This window comes from Salvia miltiorrhiza, chromosome 7 (assembly GCF_028751815.1).
Source record: "Salvia miltiorrhiza cultivar Shanhuang (shh) chromosome 7, IMPLAD_Smil_shh, whole genome shotgun sequence".
Classification (NCBI taxonomy): domain Eukaryota; kingdom Viridiplantae; phylum Streptophyta; class Magnoliopsida; order Lamiales; family Lamiaceae; genus Salvia; species Salvia miltiorrhiza.
Window position 1 is genome coordinate 9,995,823 of NC_080393.1, and position 16,882 is coordinate 10,012,704.

Consider the following 16,882-nt stretch of genomic DNA (forward strand, 5'->3'; position numbering starts at 1 on the left):
TTTTTTTTCCCCCAATGTATTCTACTCCCTCCGGCCTCCGCCTCCGCCTCATTAAATGGTAAAATTATCATTTTAGGACATTTATTTTTAGTGATAGAATAGATAAATAAAAATAATTTAAATTAATTTACCATTTATTTCCACGAATGACGAAACTATGCATGATTGCAATTTGTCTTGTGTAATATGTCCACGAAATGGCTTCGTCTATGGTATGAGATGCCAATTAGTATAATGTTTTGGGCCTGGCCTCTGGCTAGGTAGCCCATTTATTATATGGTTTGATTCGGCCCATATTTGTAGAGTAATTCTCGGCCTCAAATAAACCTTGGCTGATCAGGTCAGATTTATCTACCATATTTTCATTCTGCCAGATTATATTTTATTGTCCAATCGGAAACATCCAAGTAGAATATTCTTTATGTTAACATAAATATTTAGGGTTCCCTTCCTCCAATTAAATAAAATTATTTCTCGTTAAGAAAAAGCAATATGAGCACAGAATGATTAGCCTAAATAAATTAAAATGGTATCAATTAATTTATTGTTTATTAAATTGAATTGCATGATAATTTTTATAATTTGAGCTACAATAATCACCCACGCGTTTTTATGCTTATTCAGTAGTGTGCATAATATAGCATGAGGATAAGTAGTCCTATATTGGCACATCGATTTTAATGCAAATTACTTAATATTCATCCAAATTTATCATAAATGGTTAATCAAAATCAAAATTACTAGAAAACCATTCTACTTATAAACTTCTGAGACGTGAAATTTACATCGAATGTTAGACATGACATGACATATAACTTTATTTTATTCTTTCTTGAATGGACGAGTATAAAACTCGTGACACATTAATAATTACTATTTGTCCATAGCCAATTAGGTACTGAGGGGTATGCTATTGCCTTACATGCCAAGTACGTGAAAGGTGAAACAACTACATTTAACAGCACCTATATATGTTGAGTAGAGAGCTCTATTCTTTCCATCAACCTTAGGTAAGGTATAATCAATACTCTATTAATAGAATACATACCAACCATTCATTAATATATATTGCAGAAACAATTCTTATTTTAGAAATCAGGAAACAATTTAGTCCATAAATCTTGATGATTAATGGTGATTAAGATCGAATTTTACGCTAAATAATGCATTTTTATGATAATGCGTCATCAAGATCTACGGTTGATTCGTTACTTTATTGGATGAATTCATGAATATATTTGTATCCATGGATGAGCTAAAATAAAAATTAATTTCAAAATATAAATTAGGAATCATTTTCAATCTTTAGATCATGAAGATTTACAGTGAATTCATCATTTTTTTTTATAAATTACATAATTAAATAAATTACAAATTCATCACATTGTTAAATAAAATCATGGTCTTAGGTTCGAAAACCTCATGGATCGAATTTTTTAATTTTTAAATTATACATTTTCACAACGAATTCATACATATTTCAAAGAGAATTAATGAGAAATCATGGCTTGTAGTTTCTATTTTAAAAGTAATTTATAGTCTAATCTCTCCTTTTGTATTCATATACATATATCTATATAATTTTGTGTGTGCTAACTGCTAAGTGTATTCATATTCATTAATTCAAAGAGAATTAATGAGAATTCATACATATTTCATACATTTTCACAACGAATTCATACATATTTCAAAGAGGGCCTCAGTGTAGCCCGTACTCTCAATAGGTTCCTAAAGAGCATTAAACTTGCCTTGCAGATCCAAGAGGGTTTTATTAAAGTTAGTTAGGCAATTGAGCAAAAAGTGCAACATAACGTTTTAAGGTTAATCCAAATTCGACCTAAAAAAAAAGTTTTTAAAATTCGAAAAATTGACGAATATCAAACAACATAAAGGAATTTATGTCTCTTCATAATGATTCAAGTTTGTTATATTTATTTTTTGTTGTAAAGGGAAGAAAAGGTTCCTCTCTTGACCCCAAATTTTATGAGTGAAAATTAATATTTATATTTCAAAGATAGGGATCCAATGAAAGACGCCCACGCTCCAATTTGATTTTTGATTAGGACAATGATTTTTCTAAAACTAAAGTTCTTGTCTAATCGCACTAAAAAGTTTAGCTAGTAAAAGTATAAAAAACAATCGATCTAGCAACAATTATGTACCAAATAAATATGTATTTTATATTGAAAGCGAAAACCTCGAGAGATAATTCCTGGAGGGATCACTTAGGTATAAAGTTTGAGTGTTGGGTCAATCCATTATTTTTATTACTTTTGTTTCTTTTGGGATATGATTATTGGTCTTATTTTTCTTAATTTCCTCCTTTCGACTTTGGTGCGCGCGGTAGGTCTAGTTTATACGTTGATATTATTAAATTTTTATAAATTACGCTACATTTAAATCCTTCTATTATCATCACTAGTTAATTAGAACTTGAATACATTTAATTAATCGACTTTTGTGAGGAACAAGGTCCAAATCTCGAGAATAAATCAAATTATAGTACATGTATGGTTTTTATAACTTAAATTAGAACCATTGCAACCTTAAATCAATATGTACAATTCCCAGCTGATAATTTTTTAGATTTTATAGTTCACTTTATCTACCCATGTTTGAGGGCAAGTACTTATAATTTAATCTCGAAGAAATTGTGACACATTTCTACTATGTACTCCTTTCGTCTCATAATAATATGCATATTTTAGGACGACACAAAGTTTAAGAAATCCTATAAAATGTAGTGTGGGTGGAGAAATGGTCTCACATTTGATTGTGACATTTAGTGGAGAATTATTACTATAAATGGGTTATGCATGTTTTTATAGGACGGACGAAAAAAGAAAATTATGCATGTTTTTATGGGACGGAGAAAATATATTAATCAATTAAAAGAATATATAATAAATAGGTATTTTTATTCCTTTGCTACAGGTAATTAAATAGGTGTATAATATACACATGACATCATATATAATATGTTATTTGCTTCACAACCCTTAATCCCTTAATGAATACTCACAATTAAATACTATATCAAACTTTATCACACCGTCAAGCAAAATATTTTATAATCTATATAAGTAATAGCTGTAAACATATATAATGATAAATATATATATATATATATATATATATATACTTACAAGATAAAAAATATTATATTATTTTATATTATATTATATTATATTATATTATATAAGATAAAATACATGATACTACTCCCTCCGTCCCAAACGAAATGTCCTGTTTTCCTTTTCGGGCTGTCCCAAACGAAATGTCTTGTTTCCTTTTTTGGCAATACATTCTCTCTCTATACTTAATATTTAAATAATTTCCACCAACCCACTTTATCTACTTTATACACATTTTTTAATCTTCGTGCCGAAAAGAAATAGGACATTTCGTTTGAGACGGAGAGAGTATTTTTACAATAGAGAATGCTATACTAAATAACTTAATGACAAGTAGACAGGTGTGGATGGCTTTAATTGAAAATTATAAAATAATCTTCCAATCCTTTTACAAATTATTATGCCTTATATATAAAAAGCAACACAGTAGATTACCAACAACTTTTTTGTTCTTATTTTAATATATAAGGTCAACTAGAAAACGACTGCCACCAACATAGAAAAATATAAAGCCAAACTTTTCTTCAATTTGCTCTAAACCTAATCTTAATCCATTATGATATTTCAAAATTATTATGATGATTTTTTTTCTTAATTACTTCACAAGTACTCTTAATAATTAAGTAAAAGGCTTTTTAACTCCCGATTCTTACGCTGGACATACACGCTTACAAACACGTGATTTCACTCTGAATTTATCATGAAAAAATATTTACGGTTGTCATAAAATATAAGTAAGAAAAATATAATTGTTTTATATATTATCATAAAATGCATTCTTATACATATAAAAAATTGTATATTTACGTTTTCATACTACAAAATAGTTTTTACCGTATCTCAACTTACATGTGTGTGTGTGCATATATATATATATGTTAATTGGTTACGAAAAGAAACTAGGCCGCTTCAACTCGATTCAACTGGTGCATAATATGAAAAATTGATGTATCAAAAATATGATTAATTGTTCGTCATGAGTGAATAATGTTATTCGACTTGATTTATGCATGTTTGAGAGCTTAATTTGATTCCGATAATAATAATGGATAATTTTGTAGCGCCATGACATGCATAATAATTAAGCTCCACTTGATAGCCGTTTTTGTTAATTTTATCAAAACGGTTAACCTAAAATACGTGCAGAGAGCTCATTGAAATCCATATTCTTCTTAAACTTTCATTACTCAATTGATAACCCACCACTCTTCGATGAAATGTTGCTAGCCCACATGTACTATTATTTAGCATTTAATGGATTAACATGATAATCATTCAAACTTCTTATGAGCAAGATCTGATTAACCATGTTAATATGAAATGTTTGGAAATCATTATAATCTATTGTATATATATAAGGAGAATATGGAAATCCAATAGTTGGAGTCCCTCCGCGACATTCATATGGTGAGGCTCTTAGAGCATCCGCAGTGGGATGACTTGATAGCTTACTTGATAGAAGGGGAGGGATCACAATGAGTAAGAAGACCATAGTGGGATATGACTTGATCTCTTACTTGATCTTTTTAGTTTTGATTTTTGTACTCCCTCCGTCCCATTAAAGTTGGCCACATTCTTTTCGGCATGGAGATTAACAAGGGGATTGTTATATTTTAATTAAGTGTTGTCTATCAAAATTACAGAGCTAATTAAGTCTTTTTCTCACCGGCGACGGCGACGAAATTACAAACCAGAACCCAAATTGCAAAGCAGATCGCAAATGAACAGATCCAAATCACAAGAAATGAACTAAATCAGATCGCAAATGAACATAAATAAATCCCAAATCCTAAATTGCACATCGATCCCAAATTGCAAATTGCAAATCAAATCACAAGAAGTTGGGTCGGATTTGTTCAAGAGAGATCTGAGCAAGGGAGAAGATGAGAGCTTCGTGCCGGACTCGAGAAGGGAGAGAGAAGCAGAGGTAGGTGGCTGTGCCGCCGCCGCCGAAAAAGCAAACGCCCCCGCGTGGGGCGGCGACTGGCTGGGCGGATCTTGGTCTAGGAAAACCACCCCCAAATCGCGGACCTAGGTCTAGGCGTACCACCCCCAAATCGCGCCCAGATCTAGGGCTTGCCACCCCCAAATTGCGACCACCTTCAGGGCTAGGGCTCTCTCTCTTGCTGGAACTACAGAGACGTGGCGGCGGCGCGACTCCGAATTTATGAAGAGTAGTGCAATTTTGTGTATGTATGTGTGCTGTAGGCTAGAAACAGAGGGAGGAAGAAGGAGCCAGAGGGAGATATGCCAGGCTAAGGCGGAGCAACTTCGACCTTGAGGCGACAACGATGCCGGACGTAGCCTCGCTGGCGGCTGAGATAGCCAGATAAGATGGCGGTGAGAAGACCGATTGAGGAAGAGAGTCATAGAGGAGAGAGGAACAGAGGAGAGATGAGATAGGTTTAACTAAGACCTTACTTAAATTTAATTTAATAGGCTTAATTAAGTCTAAATCTTTCCTATTTTGGAAAGTGGCCACTTTTAATGGGACAGACCAAAATAAAAATGTGGCCAACTTTAATGGGACGGGGGGAGTATTTTTCATTTAAATTTAATTGCACAATTTTAAATAACATAATTTACTTAAAAAACAAATTGCATTAATTTTAAAAACCTAAAAATTACATTAAAAAAACCCCTAAAGACATAATTTAAAATTACTTAAAAAAAACTAAAGACATAATTAAAAATTACATAATAAAAACCTATATATCTAGTCTCTGCCGCCTCTTCACCGAGCTATAATCTCTGCTACCCGTTCCTTGTGCCATTCTAACTACTCCGGAGTCATGTCGGAAGTCTTCATGAACATGACCCGATCATCATGGATCTCCCTCTTGAGGAAATTCTTTTGGTTGTACATCTCCATGATTCGGGTGATCTTGCTGTCGGACATATTCAACATCTCCTTGCATTCGGGTGGAGCCTCTGATGCTTGCGATGCCGATGCTTTCCTCTTGCCCTTAGCCGCCCTCGCTGCCGTCTTCGCCGCTTTGTTTCCAATCAGTTGGGAAGACGTGATTTCCTCGCCCGACGCTGAGGTGGTGACGTCGCCCATCTCTGATATCTTTGTCCTCTTGGAGGCATGCACGTCTCCCTCAAGGTACATAGACTTGAACTTCCAGTTGGTTCGGAGCATCTTCCATGCATTCATGTAGGTGAAGGGGCCGGAAGTGCTCCTAGCGGCGAATATAATTTGGATTTTCTGTCGAAGCATGTCGTCAAAATGGCCGGAAGGCCACTTGGCGCATGTCTCCACCCAAATATTTTCCCATAACTTCACCTCTGCACTCACTCTGGCCCAGTGTCCCTTTATTTGTCTATGTTTGAGGTTGGCGCCGATAAGGGGGTTCACCCGGTCGAGAATCCGTTGCCAATAGGCCTCTCCCCTTTGGTTGACACCCCGGATGGCGTCGTTGGTCTCCTCCGTCCAAATTCGGACAATAAGGTCCGTCTCCTCGGGGTGTAGGTATGACGGGGGGTCCTTCCTTCCTTCGGCACCGGCGCCTTCTCTTTGAAGGCCATCGCCTTCCGCCGCTCTCCTTTCTTGGGCTTTGACGCATTGTGGGCGGGATATGCCTCCTCCTTGCCGCTTGAGGGGCTCCTCCTCCAAGTTGAAACCCAAAAAATCGGGATGATAGTCGCAGGAAAGGCCGGGAACCCAATTTGGATCGTAATAGTTGGGATTGTATGGATCCATTTTTGCAAAAATTTCAGAGAGAAGAAGGAAAATGGAGGTAGAAAATATGTTGGTGAATGAAAAAATGGGGGAGGGAGTATATATAGAAGAGAAAAAAAAAAACAAATATTAACAACGGTCGAATGACCGAAAAGAAAAAAAAATTAAAATCGGTCAAAAGAGTCATTTAAAATTAGAATTATATATATATATATATATATATATATATATATATATATAGGGAGAGGTTCAAATAAGAACCACTAAATAAAATTAGAACGGAGAACCATTTTAAGTCATTCGATCATCAAGATCTACGGTGGATGCATCATCTTGGTGGATGAATGCAGATCCTGGGTTCGAATCCTGAAGGGAGCAAAATTTTTATTATTTTCGGATGCATTAAATTTAATAGCGAATGCATTAATTTATATAGCAGATGCATTGATTTTAATGGTTCTTATGTTCTCACGATAAGTGTGGTTCTCATTATAACCACACCCTATATATATATATATATATATATATATATATAGGGGGCCGCTCCAATGAGACCCCCTAATTTTAGTGAGATCTAGGGCACGAGCTGGTACGTTTATTTTATCAATCCTATGGCTGATATTGTATCTGGAGGGTGATTTTTTTTTCGCAGGGTTCGAATCCTGGAGGGAGCAGAATATTTTACATTTTGTTATTCATCAGTATATACTGCATTGTTCATCAGTATATACGGCCCTGTTCATCAGTATATATGTCTTATTCATTATGAATTTTTTAAATTTTATTTTTCATCAGTATATACATCTTGTTCATTAGATATACGTTTTGTTCATTAGTATTATATGTCTTATTCATTGTCCTATTGTTTCACGAAAAATATGGGGTCTCACTGGAGCGCGCCCCTATATATATATATATATATATATATATATATATATATATATATATATATATATATAGGGGGCCACTCCAATGAGACCCCCTAATTTTAGTGAGATCTAGGGCACGATCTGGTGCGTTTATTTTATCAATCCTATGGCTGATATTGTATCTGGATGGTGATTTTTTTTTTCGCAGGGTTCGAATCCTGGAGGGAGCATAATATTTTAAATTTTGTTATTCATCAGTATGTACTGCATTGTTGCATCAGTATATACGGCTCTGTTCATCAGTATATATGTCTTATTCATTACGAATTTTTTAAATTTTATTTTTCATTAGTATATACATATTGTTCATTAGATATACGTTTTGTTCATTAGTATTATATGTCTTATTCATTGTACTCATGTTACACGAAAAATAGGGGGTCTCACTGGAGTGCGCCCCTATATATATATATATATATATATATATATATATATATATATATATAGCGCGTACACACACGCACACGGAAAAACCGAAATCAAGCCTTACCCGAAAAATCAGGTAGGCCTCGAGTAAGGCAGAGCCACAGTGGGCTTACTCGATCTATGGGTGACTCGAGTAACCCCTTCGAGTCACCCACTGTGAATGTTCTTATGTATAAAAACTAAAAAGTGATCAGGTTAGGGTTCAATCTCCGCTGCATTCGACGTGAACGTAATTACACTCGAAAACAAATGAATTTTTCATCTCTTATGAAGTTCTAATCTAAGTGTTGCATTAATCCATCAAAGTGATGTATTCAACGTAAATCTTGGCGATGAATAGGCGGAAAATAAAATTTTATTCTCACGAGAATTAAGGGTTCCTTTGGATCATTTTCTATAACATACATGTATATACTTTTAGAGGTATTTTTTTCGGGTCTACTAGTTTGTGTGACACACGTAAAAGTACTAAATTGAATTAATAATAATTCCTATATATGTAAAAAAAATGGATAAATCTCAGCACAATTTTGAAGAAATTTAGAGATGTTATGCTTTTTTTTAATCTTAAAACCTCTATATATATATATATATATATATATATATATATATATAGGCCAAGGTTCAATGAAGAAGGCCTAAATGTAAGAAAGAAGAGAGAAGTAATCTCATCCGTTGATCTTATCTAATCTAACGGACATGATTTGTTCACGCCATGTTCAACGAATTTTTTCGTTGAACTTATGGGGGGTCGAAACCCAGAACCCCCAAAAATATTGTATATGTTCACGAATGTTCAACGAAAAAATCCGTTGAACATGGCGTGAACAAATCATGTCCGTTAGATTAGATAAGATCAACGGATGAGATTACTTCTCTCTTCTTTCTTACATTTAGGCCTTTCTCATTGAACCTAACCCTATATATATATATATATATATAGGGGAAGGCTAAAATAAGAACGCTTCTTAAAATATAAATTAGGAACCATTTTCAGCCCTTAGATCATCAAGATCTACGGTTGATTCATCACCTTTGTTGGATAAATTCATGGTCCTGAGTTCGAATCCCAAAGGTAGCAAAAAATTATTTTTCGCAATTCATGCCTTTATACAGTTTATTCATGCGTGTTATACATAAAATTCATGCATTTTTGTTGGTTCGTAATTCTTAAAATAAGGGTGGTTTATTGAATAACCGCCCCCTATATATATATATATATATATATATATATATATATATATATATAGGGTTGAGTTCAACAGAGAATTATCTTTTCGAGAGAACGAATAAATCTATATATTTTACGAACAGATCAACATAAGTAATGAACAGACGTATTTAATAAAAATATAGAAAAACTCGCCACCAGCAGGATTCGAACCCGGGGCAAATTGTTGTTCATGCGGTACATTGATCTGTTCATTAAAACTATAGATCTGTTCGTTTTTATTTTGCGAATTCTCTATTCTCCACAATATTTAGCTTCTCTGTTGAACCCTTCTCTCTCTCTCTCTCTATATATATATATATAGGGTTGGGTTCCGGTGGATCCCTATGCTTATAATAGATCCGTAGATCCAAATCTAGACCACACATTTATGACATGTGGCGCATCAAGATGGTGACACGTGGCAAGGTATTTCAAGGCAAAATCTGGAGATGGGTAAAATTGGAATGTAATTTTCGAAATTGAAAAAAAAAATTAGATTTTCTCAAAATAGGTATATTTTAGATGCATAAAGTTTCATACGAGAATGCATGAACTTTCATATAAAAATGCATAAAGTTTCATATAAAAATGCATAAGATTTCACCCCACCCCAACCCCACCCCCCACACCCCTGAACCCCACCCCACCCCAGAACCCCACCCCCACCCACCCCCTACCCCCCACCCCCCCAAAATTTATTTATTTATTTTTTATTTTTTTAAAAACTGATTTTCTGACCACTGACCCACCCCTGCCCCCCACCACCCCCTACAATTTTTTTTTTATTTTTTTATTTTCTCAAAAACTGATTTTCTGACCACTGACCCCCCCACCCCACCCCCCAAATTTTTTTTTTGAAAATCAGTTTTTAAAAAAAAAAAAAAAAAATTGGGGGGGGGTGGGGGTGGGGGTGGGCCAGCAATCAGAAAATCAGTTTTTGGAAAAAAAAATTTGGGGGTGGGGGTGGTGCAGGGGTGGGGTGGCGAAACTACCAGATTTATTAAAATGAAATGCATTTTTTGTATAATTTAATGCATTTTTATGTGAAAACTTTATGCATTTTTGTTTGATTTTATATGCATGTGAAACATGTCTATTTTTGGGGGTGGTAATGGGGAGGGTTGGGGGGTGGTGTGGGCTGGATTGGGGGGTGGTATGGGGTGGGGTGGTGAAAATACCAAAACTGAAAAAATTAAATGCATTTTTCTGTTCAAAGTTATGCATTTCATGTGAAAACTTTATGCATCTTTGTGTGAAACTATATGCATCTAAAATATATCTATTTTGAGAAAATCTAAAAAAATATATATATTTTTTTAATTATTAAATCCGAAAATTACATTCCAATTTTACCCCTCCAGATTTTGCCTTGGAATGCTTGGAAGCTCCTTGCCACGTGTCACCATCTTGATGCGCCACATGTCATAAATGTGTGGTCAAGATTTGGATCTAGGGATCTATTATAAGCATTGGGATCTATATGATATATATATATATATATATATATATATATATATATATATCATTATTAAACTATTCTTAAAAAAGATAATAAATATATGTATTAAATAACCAAATTTATAAGAATACACACTTTTATAATAGGAATATTATTGATGTAACCAATTTTTAATTTAAAAGATAAAACTATTTTATAATAGGTATAGAAATTAAAAAAAAATTCTCACGGGAGTTTTCTAGGAAATCAAGTTATACTAATATTTCTGAAAACAATTATTACTAATAATTTTATTTTGATTTCCTCAAAAAAAAAAAAATATTTTCCCTAGGTAGAGATAACCAAATAACGATGTTTCGTAGAAAGAATAAATTATGTGCCCGAAGTCATAATCTTTTCTTCATATTAGAATATTTTGTCATTTATACTAAGCTAAATCCGTGGGAGTTATCACTATATCTAATTAGCCAATCTGCTTACCATTTAAAGAAAGAAATAGACAATTCATCCCTTCTTATAGAAATCGAACCTAATAAATTAATCAACTCTAGCTAAGTAGTCCTACCCTAGCTAGCTAGAACAAGGTGTTACATTCATTTGCTACTCTAAAATTAATCACTTCATAATGTATATATTAGAGCACTCCCAGCAGATCACCTAAATGCATCACTAACTCTAAATTTAGGCTAAAACAATTGAAAATGAGATAAAAAATGCATCCAGCAGATCCCCTAAATTGGATGGGGCCCACAAAATTTTTTACACCTACCTAAATTCAATCTTAAATTTACACCCACCCTAAATTTATTTTAAACTTATAATTAGTAGGGCCCACACATAATTATTGTTTTTATGTAGAAAATAAGAGATCTGGTGTATGCATTTATAAAATTGAGATCCTAAAATTAAATAGGGAAGCTTTAGGAAGAAATATAAGAACATAATTTTGGGATTTCTGCTGGGAGTGCTCTTAGGGTATAGCACGTACAAATATATACATTAATGTGTGTATTGGTTAATATTGTTATATTATGGTATGAAAAAAAAGGAGAACATAGACAATATATGAAACTCCCCTAACAATAATTAGCTAGTGATACGGCCCCAATTCAAGGAAGTTAAAAGCTCCACAAGCAATTTGTTTTCTGGCCTGAAAACACTCCCCATCATCTTTTTTTGTCGGATATATTATATATATTTTTAAATAAAGCTAAAGCAAGAATAATATTAAAATGGTCATTAATTTCAATGAAAAAAAGAAAGGGGTGTGTGTGTGGTTGTGTGAGAGAGAGAGAGAGAGGTAGAAGAAAGAAATACAAAGGGGTGGGGTTATAATTAATTAATTAAGCAATAACCCCACAAGTATAAAATACTCTATTGTTGATAGAGACACGGCGGTTTGATTTCTTCTACTTCCACTTCTGGGAAACCAAACACAGTTTTGAAAGCTTCAGCCGAGCCTTGTTTTGGTGCGTAAACAAGGAAATATGACAAAGTTTTGAACTTTGCAGAGAGGGAGAGAGAGAGATAGAGGGATATATTTATGTGCAGTTAGATATAATTATATAGTGATTTAGAGAGAGAGAGGAAGGAAATCTTGATTTGGAGTAACAAATGATGGCTGGAAACCCTAATTGGTGGAGCATGAATGGCATGCATCCACAGCTTTCTTCTCAGCTCATCTATGGCGCCTCCAACTCCCCCAACCCTTCTCCTCCCGATCTCCACCACCCCAGCCCGGATTTTCCGGTTAGGTCGTGGAGCCAGCTGCTTCTGTAACTCTCTCTCTCTCTCTACATTCTAATTTAGAGAGTGAATCTCAGCACAGCAGCCTTAATGATATATAGTGATTGTTGATGTGTAGGGGCGGCGAAGGGGAGAGATACGGCGCAGGTCTATTTCAGCAGCAAAAGAAGATTGAGAACTGGGAAGAGCAAGTGTTGAATTTGAACCCATCTTTCACAAGAAATAATATTCCTGTTGGCGATGTGAAGCAAGAGTCCACACACATGAATTACACACATGTAGACGATGAAGAACAATTTCACCCTTGGCCACGTCAGCAACTTGCAGCCTCCTGCGTCACCACCTTGACCAACAACACTGTCTTCAACTTCTCCGCCGCCGCCGCACAAAGTAAGAATCAACACCACAATCAGGACCATTCATCTGAGGTCAGAATATATATAACTTTTTTCTTTTTCTTTTTAAATACATGTACATATACATATATAAGAGAAAAGAGAAAAGAGGAACTAGATGGGAAAGAAAGGTGGAAAAATGAGAATCATTTCTTAGGATAATAATTGATGTTTAAAGTCTCATTATTACTCTATGAAATTAGAAAAAAGATAAAGAAAAAGATAAAGAAAAACAAAGTGATTTGATGTGTTCGCCAAACTGGAACTAATAGTATTAATAAAATTTGAACACTCTTCAAAAAAGAAAAAATAAATGTATTTTTTCTATTTTGATTGTTGAATTTATAATAATTACTAAATTTTATGTAATTTTTTTTGTAAAAAGTGTAACAGCACGAGTACAGGTGGGGTATCAAAGAAGGCTAGGGTTCAACAGTCCTCAGCCCAACCAGCTTTGAAGGTAAAGGAATCTCTCTCTCTTTTTCTCTTTTTCATAAAACTGGCTGCCTTCTTTCTATCTAGCTAAAATATTTTGTATTTTTTTTTCTTCTAATTTGCAGTTGTTGAGATTCTTAAACACACATTTATGGGCTTGATTGCATGAAATTAGTCACGCATCTATATTATTTATATTATCATATTGGGATTGACACAGGTGAGAAAGGAGAAGTTAGGGGATAGAATAACAGCTCTTCACCAACTTGTTTCTCCATTTGGGAAGGTAAATTAAAGAATTTGTGTGAAATGCTTTAATAGTTTAGCTCCCCATTTCTATATATCAGTTCAAATTAACCTTTTGTTCACTGCTATATTTAACATATATATTTCGTTTAATTAACTTACACAACATCATCCTTTTCCCATGCTGGAATTGTGTGATTCTCTCAGGAACTGTCCTTTGAGATATAAGTATGTAGGAGTACATTTTTTATAACATAAAACCCATAAAAGAAAAACAAGATGTAAGAAAAAGAGGAGAGAGAGATAGGCCCCTTTTGTTTACTTTATGATATGATCTGAGCTTGTGTTTTTTGAGATTAAAGAAGAGTTTGAGTTGAGAGTATTGTGGTATGTTTCTCTTTTGCAGACTGACACTGCTTCTGTCTTGTCAGAAGCCATTGGCTACATTAGATTCCTTCAGGGTCAAATTGAGGTTATCTTTTGCTTCCCTTTCTTCTTGCAACACCAGTCATTCAAATCAAATGACCCATGTTGAAGTAATTAAATTAGAAAATCCAAAATTTTGTAGTAATTAGTATTTTGATGTGCATGCAGGCCCTGAGCTCTCCATACATGCGCAATGCAGCAGGAAACACACATCACCAACATTCTGTAAATAAGTACCCATATACACATGCGCATTTTCTTACACATTTTCCCATGCACGACCAAGATTTTTGCACACTCTTCACACAAGTATTGGGAAATGTGAATTCTTTCTAATTTATAAGGATTAATTGCCATTTCAAAAAATTCTTTATTATGGATACCAGCATTAAAATCTGCACTAAAATTACTCAATTAGTTTAGTTTTTTCTTACTTTGCTATCTCACCATTTTCCGGCCAAATGCAATGCTGAAGCGGCAGTTTGAAATGATTGTTATCTCGCTCATTTTGCCATTTTACTAAACAAACACTGATTTGTAATCAATGAATTTGGACAATGACTTCAGACGGTCATGAGTTTAGTATTAAGTTTGGTCGGAAAATATGAGATAGCAGAATGAGAAAAATTAATAGTTCAGTAATTTTAATATGGTATTTTAAAGTTGGTGTGTCAAATATTTTTTTTAGAAGATCGTTAACTTAATTATATACAATAATAATAATTTTATTGTGATCAAGAAATGTAATTATTTTAAATTTTGGCAGGTTCAAGAGAGGAATTGTTTGTTTCCCGAAGAGCCTTCTCAGGTATTTATGCTACCTTTATTGGATCTATCACTTCCTAAAGGAGGCTTTAATAATTTAATTGGTAAAGTGAATTTATTAAGCAAAGTGCTTCGTGTAGAAAACAGGCATTTTCAGCTTTATCTCAAAGTAATTAATTTACTTTTATAATGTTCTTTGTTAATTTCGATACCATGAAAGTAGGATGGTTAAAGTTACAATAGGGACATTTCACATTTCTTCAATTTTTTTCCTGAATTTTGTTTATTGTTATTTTAGGCAATAAATTTAATTTTTAGTTTGTACGTGGTTCACCGTATTCAATGTTTTGTAACAGTTCTTGAATGATATTTCCATGGAAGGAAGAGGAGCTTCTAATCAGGTAACCTCATCACACTATTCATTTTTTTTTCTTTTTTTTAGGTGAAAATTAATCACATATAAGTAGCTAATAACTTGTAAATTTGTCAGTTCGATAATAAATAATAATAAAAATTTGTTTACTACTAATATTCTTTTGGTTGATAAATGGTGATGGAAATTAATTAATGGTAGCTAGTCTGGTAACACTTTAATTTCAGATGCAATGAATGCATGACTAAAGATGTCAAAAGTAGACGAAACTAAATTTTCAAAGAGATCATAAAAGGCAGTTTTAAAACTAACAATTTGCTGGGTAATTAATCATATGGGGAATTAATGGGAAAATTATGGATAATTCCATTAGGATATATTTTGGTACTTAAAGATTGTCTAAATTTATGGTTTTCTTTGCAAAAAAGTTTCAATTCGGAGGAAATTCAAGGAGTTAAGTTCATTATCATAACGGGAAATTGTAGAACAAAATAAAAGAATAATTGACACGCATGCTGTTATGATGGATGACTAAATTAATTTCCATATGCATGCATGCATAATTTTTGTTACATTTCATGGCTTGTATGTATAATGCAAATGCGATATGGTATTAATCAATTGATAGGAAACTTCAAAAATGAATGAAAGAGTAAATACATAAAGTAGTGTAATCGAAATGGTCACTGAAACATCGAGACTGGTGTTGATATTTGTTAATAACAATTAAGCAATAAAAACAACACACATTATGCCATAGTATATAACGTTAAATATTAAAGTGAAAATGTGATAATAATTTCTGTTAATCAGCATATTGTGTATGCGTATGCACGTGGATGTGGAAAATAATAATAGATATTATAGTAATTATTTATTTTGTTGAAAAACAAAAAAAATGTTCAGGATTCACAAGTGAAAGATTTGAGGAGTAGAGGTCTTTGCTTAGTTCCGATTTCATGCACTCAACATGTGGGGAACGAGAATGGTGCCGATTACTGGGCTCCGGCAGCATTCGGCGGCGGCTTTTGATTTTCCGGCCACCGTCTGCTGTAACATCAGAAGCAGTCATTCTCCAAGAACTAAGGCTGACTGCTTATGATGCTACGGCGCCTAAACCTAGCTCTATGTTTATATTATGTGCATGTATAATTAATAGGGGCAGCAAAATTGATTAAATATATTGTTGATGTAATTAACCTAAATAATCTGCTATTATATTTATATGCATGCATGTTGCTTAATTTTGATGTAGCATCTTAATATTTCTCATGATTTCAAGAATTTATTTTGCTATCTAATTTTTATTTCTTGTGTGGACTAGTTGATCAATCACAGCAGTAGTTGGTTATTCTATAGTTAATTATACTCCCTACGATAGCGTTTCCACTACTTTTGTCATTTTAGTCTGTCGACAATATTGTTAATTTCTACAATCATAGTGGGACCTAAAATACACTCACAATAATATCCATGCACCACTATCAATCTTAAAATCCGTACCGTCTACAAAGTGAAAACGATATTGTGGACGGATGGAGTATTATTTATATGTACTCCTGCATGTGTTTAACTTAGTTGGAATATAGAGGATCGTATTGATTCAAATGGAATGGAACTCACGACCAAACATTTTATTTTAAGAGGTTTGGG

The 16,882-nt window shown here is 33.5% G+C and overlaps 1 protein-coding gene across 4 annotated transcripts; it reads left to right on the plus strand.

Moving 5' to 3' along the window:
• Window positions 1-12,134: 12,134 nt before the first annotated feature.
• LOC130992467 (transcription factor bHLH68-like) lies at window positions 12,135-16,473 on the plus strand. 4 transcript variants are annotated; one of them, XM_057917105.1, is made up of 9 exons: window positions 12,135-12,618; window positions 12,708-13,017; window positions 13,370-13,444; window positions 13,640-13,705; window positions 14,072-14,137; window positions 14,260-14,316; window positions 14,858-14,899; window positions 15,213-15,257; window positions 16,136-16,473. In XM_057917105.1, the coding sequence occupies exons 1-9, from the start codon at window positions 12,458-12,460 to the stop codon at window positions 16,259-16,261; spliced, it is 948 nt and encodes a 315-aa protein (XP_057773088.1). In that variant the 5' UTR covers window positions 12,135-12,457; the 3' UTR covers window positions 16,262-16,473. The 4 variants fall into 4 exon arrangements, with proteins under 4 accessions (XP_057773088.1, XP_057773090.1, XP_057773089.1 ...); XM_057917107.1 differs by having other exon boundaries at window positions 14,260-14,324; window positions 16,136-16,240; XM_057917108.1 differs by having other exon boundaries at window positions 12,186-12,618; window positions 14,260-14,324; window positions 15,213-16,473.
• Window positions 16,474-16,882: the final 409 nt, after the last annotated feature.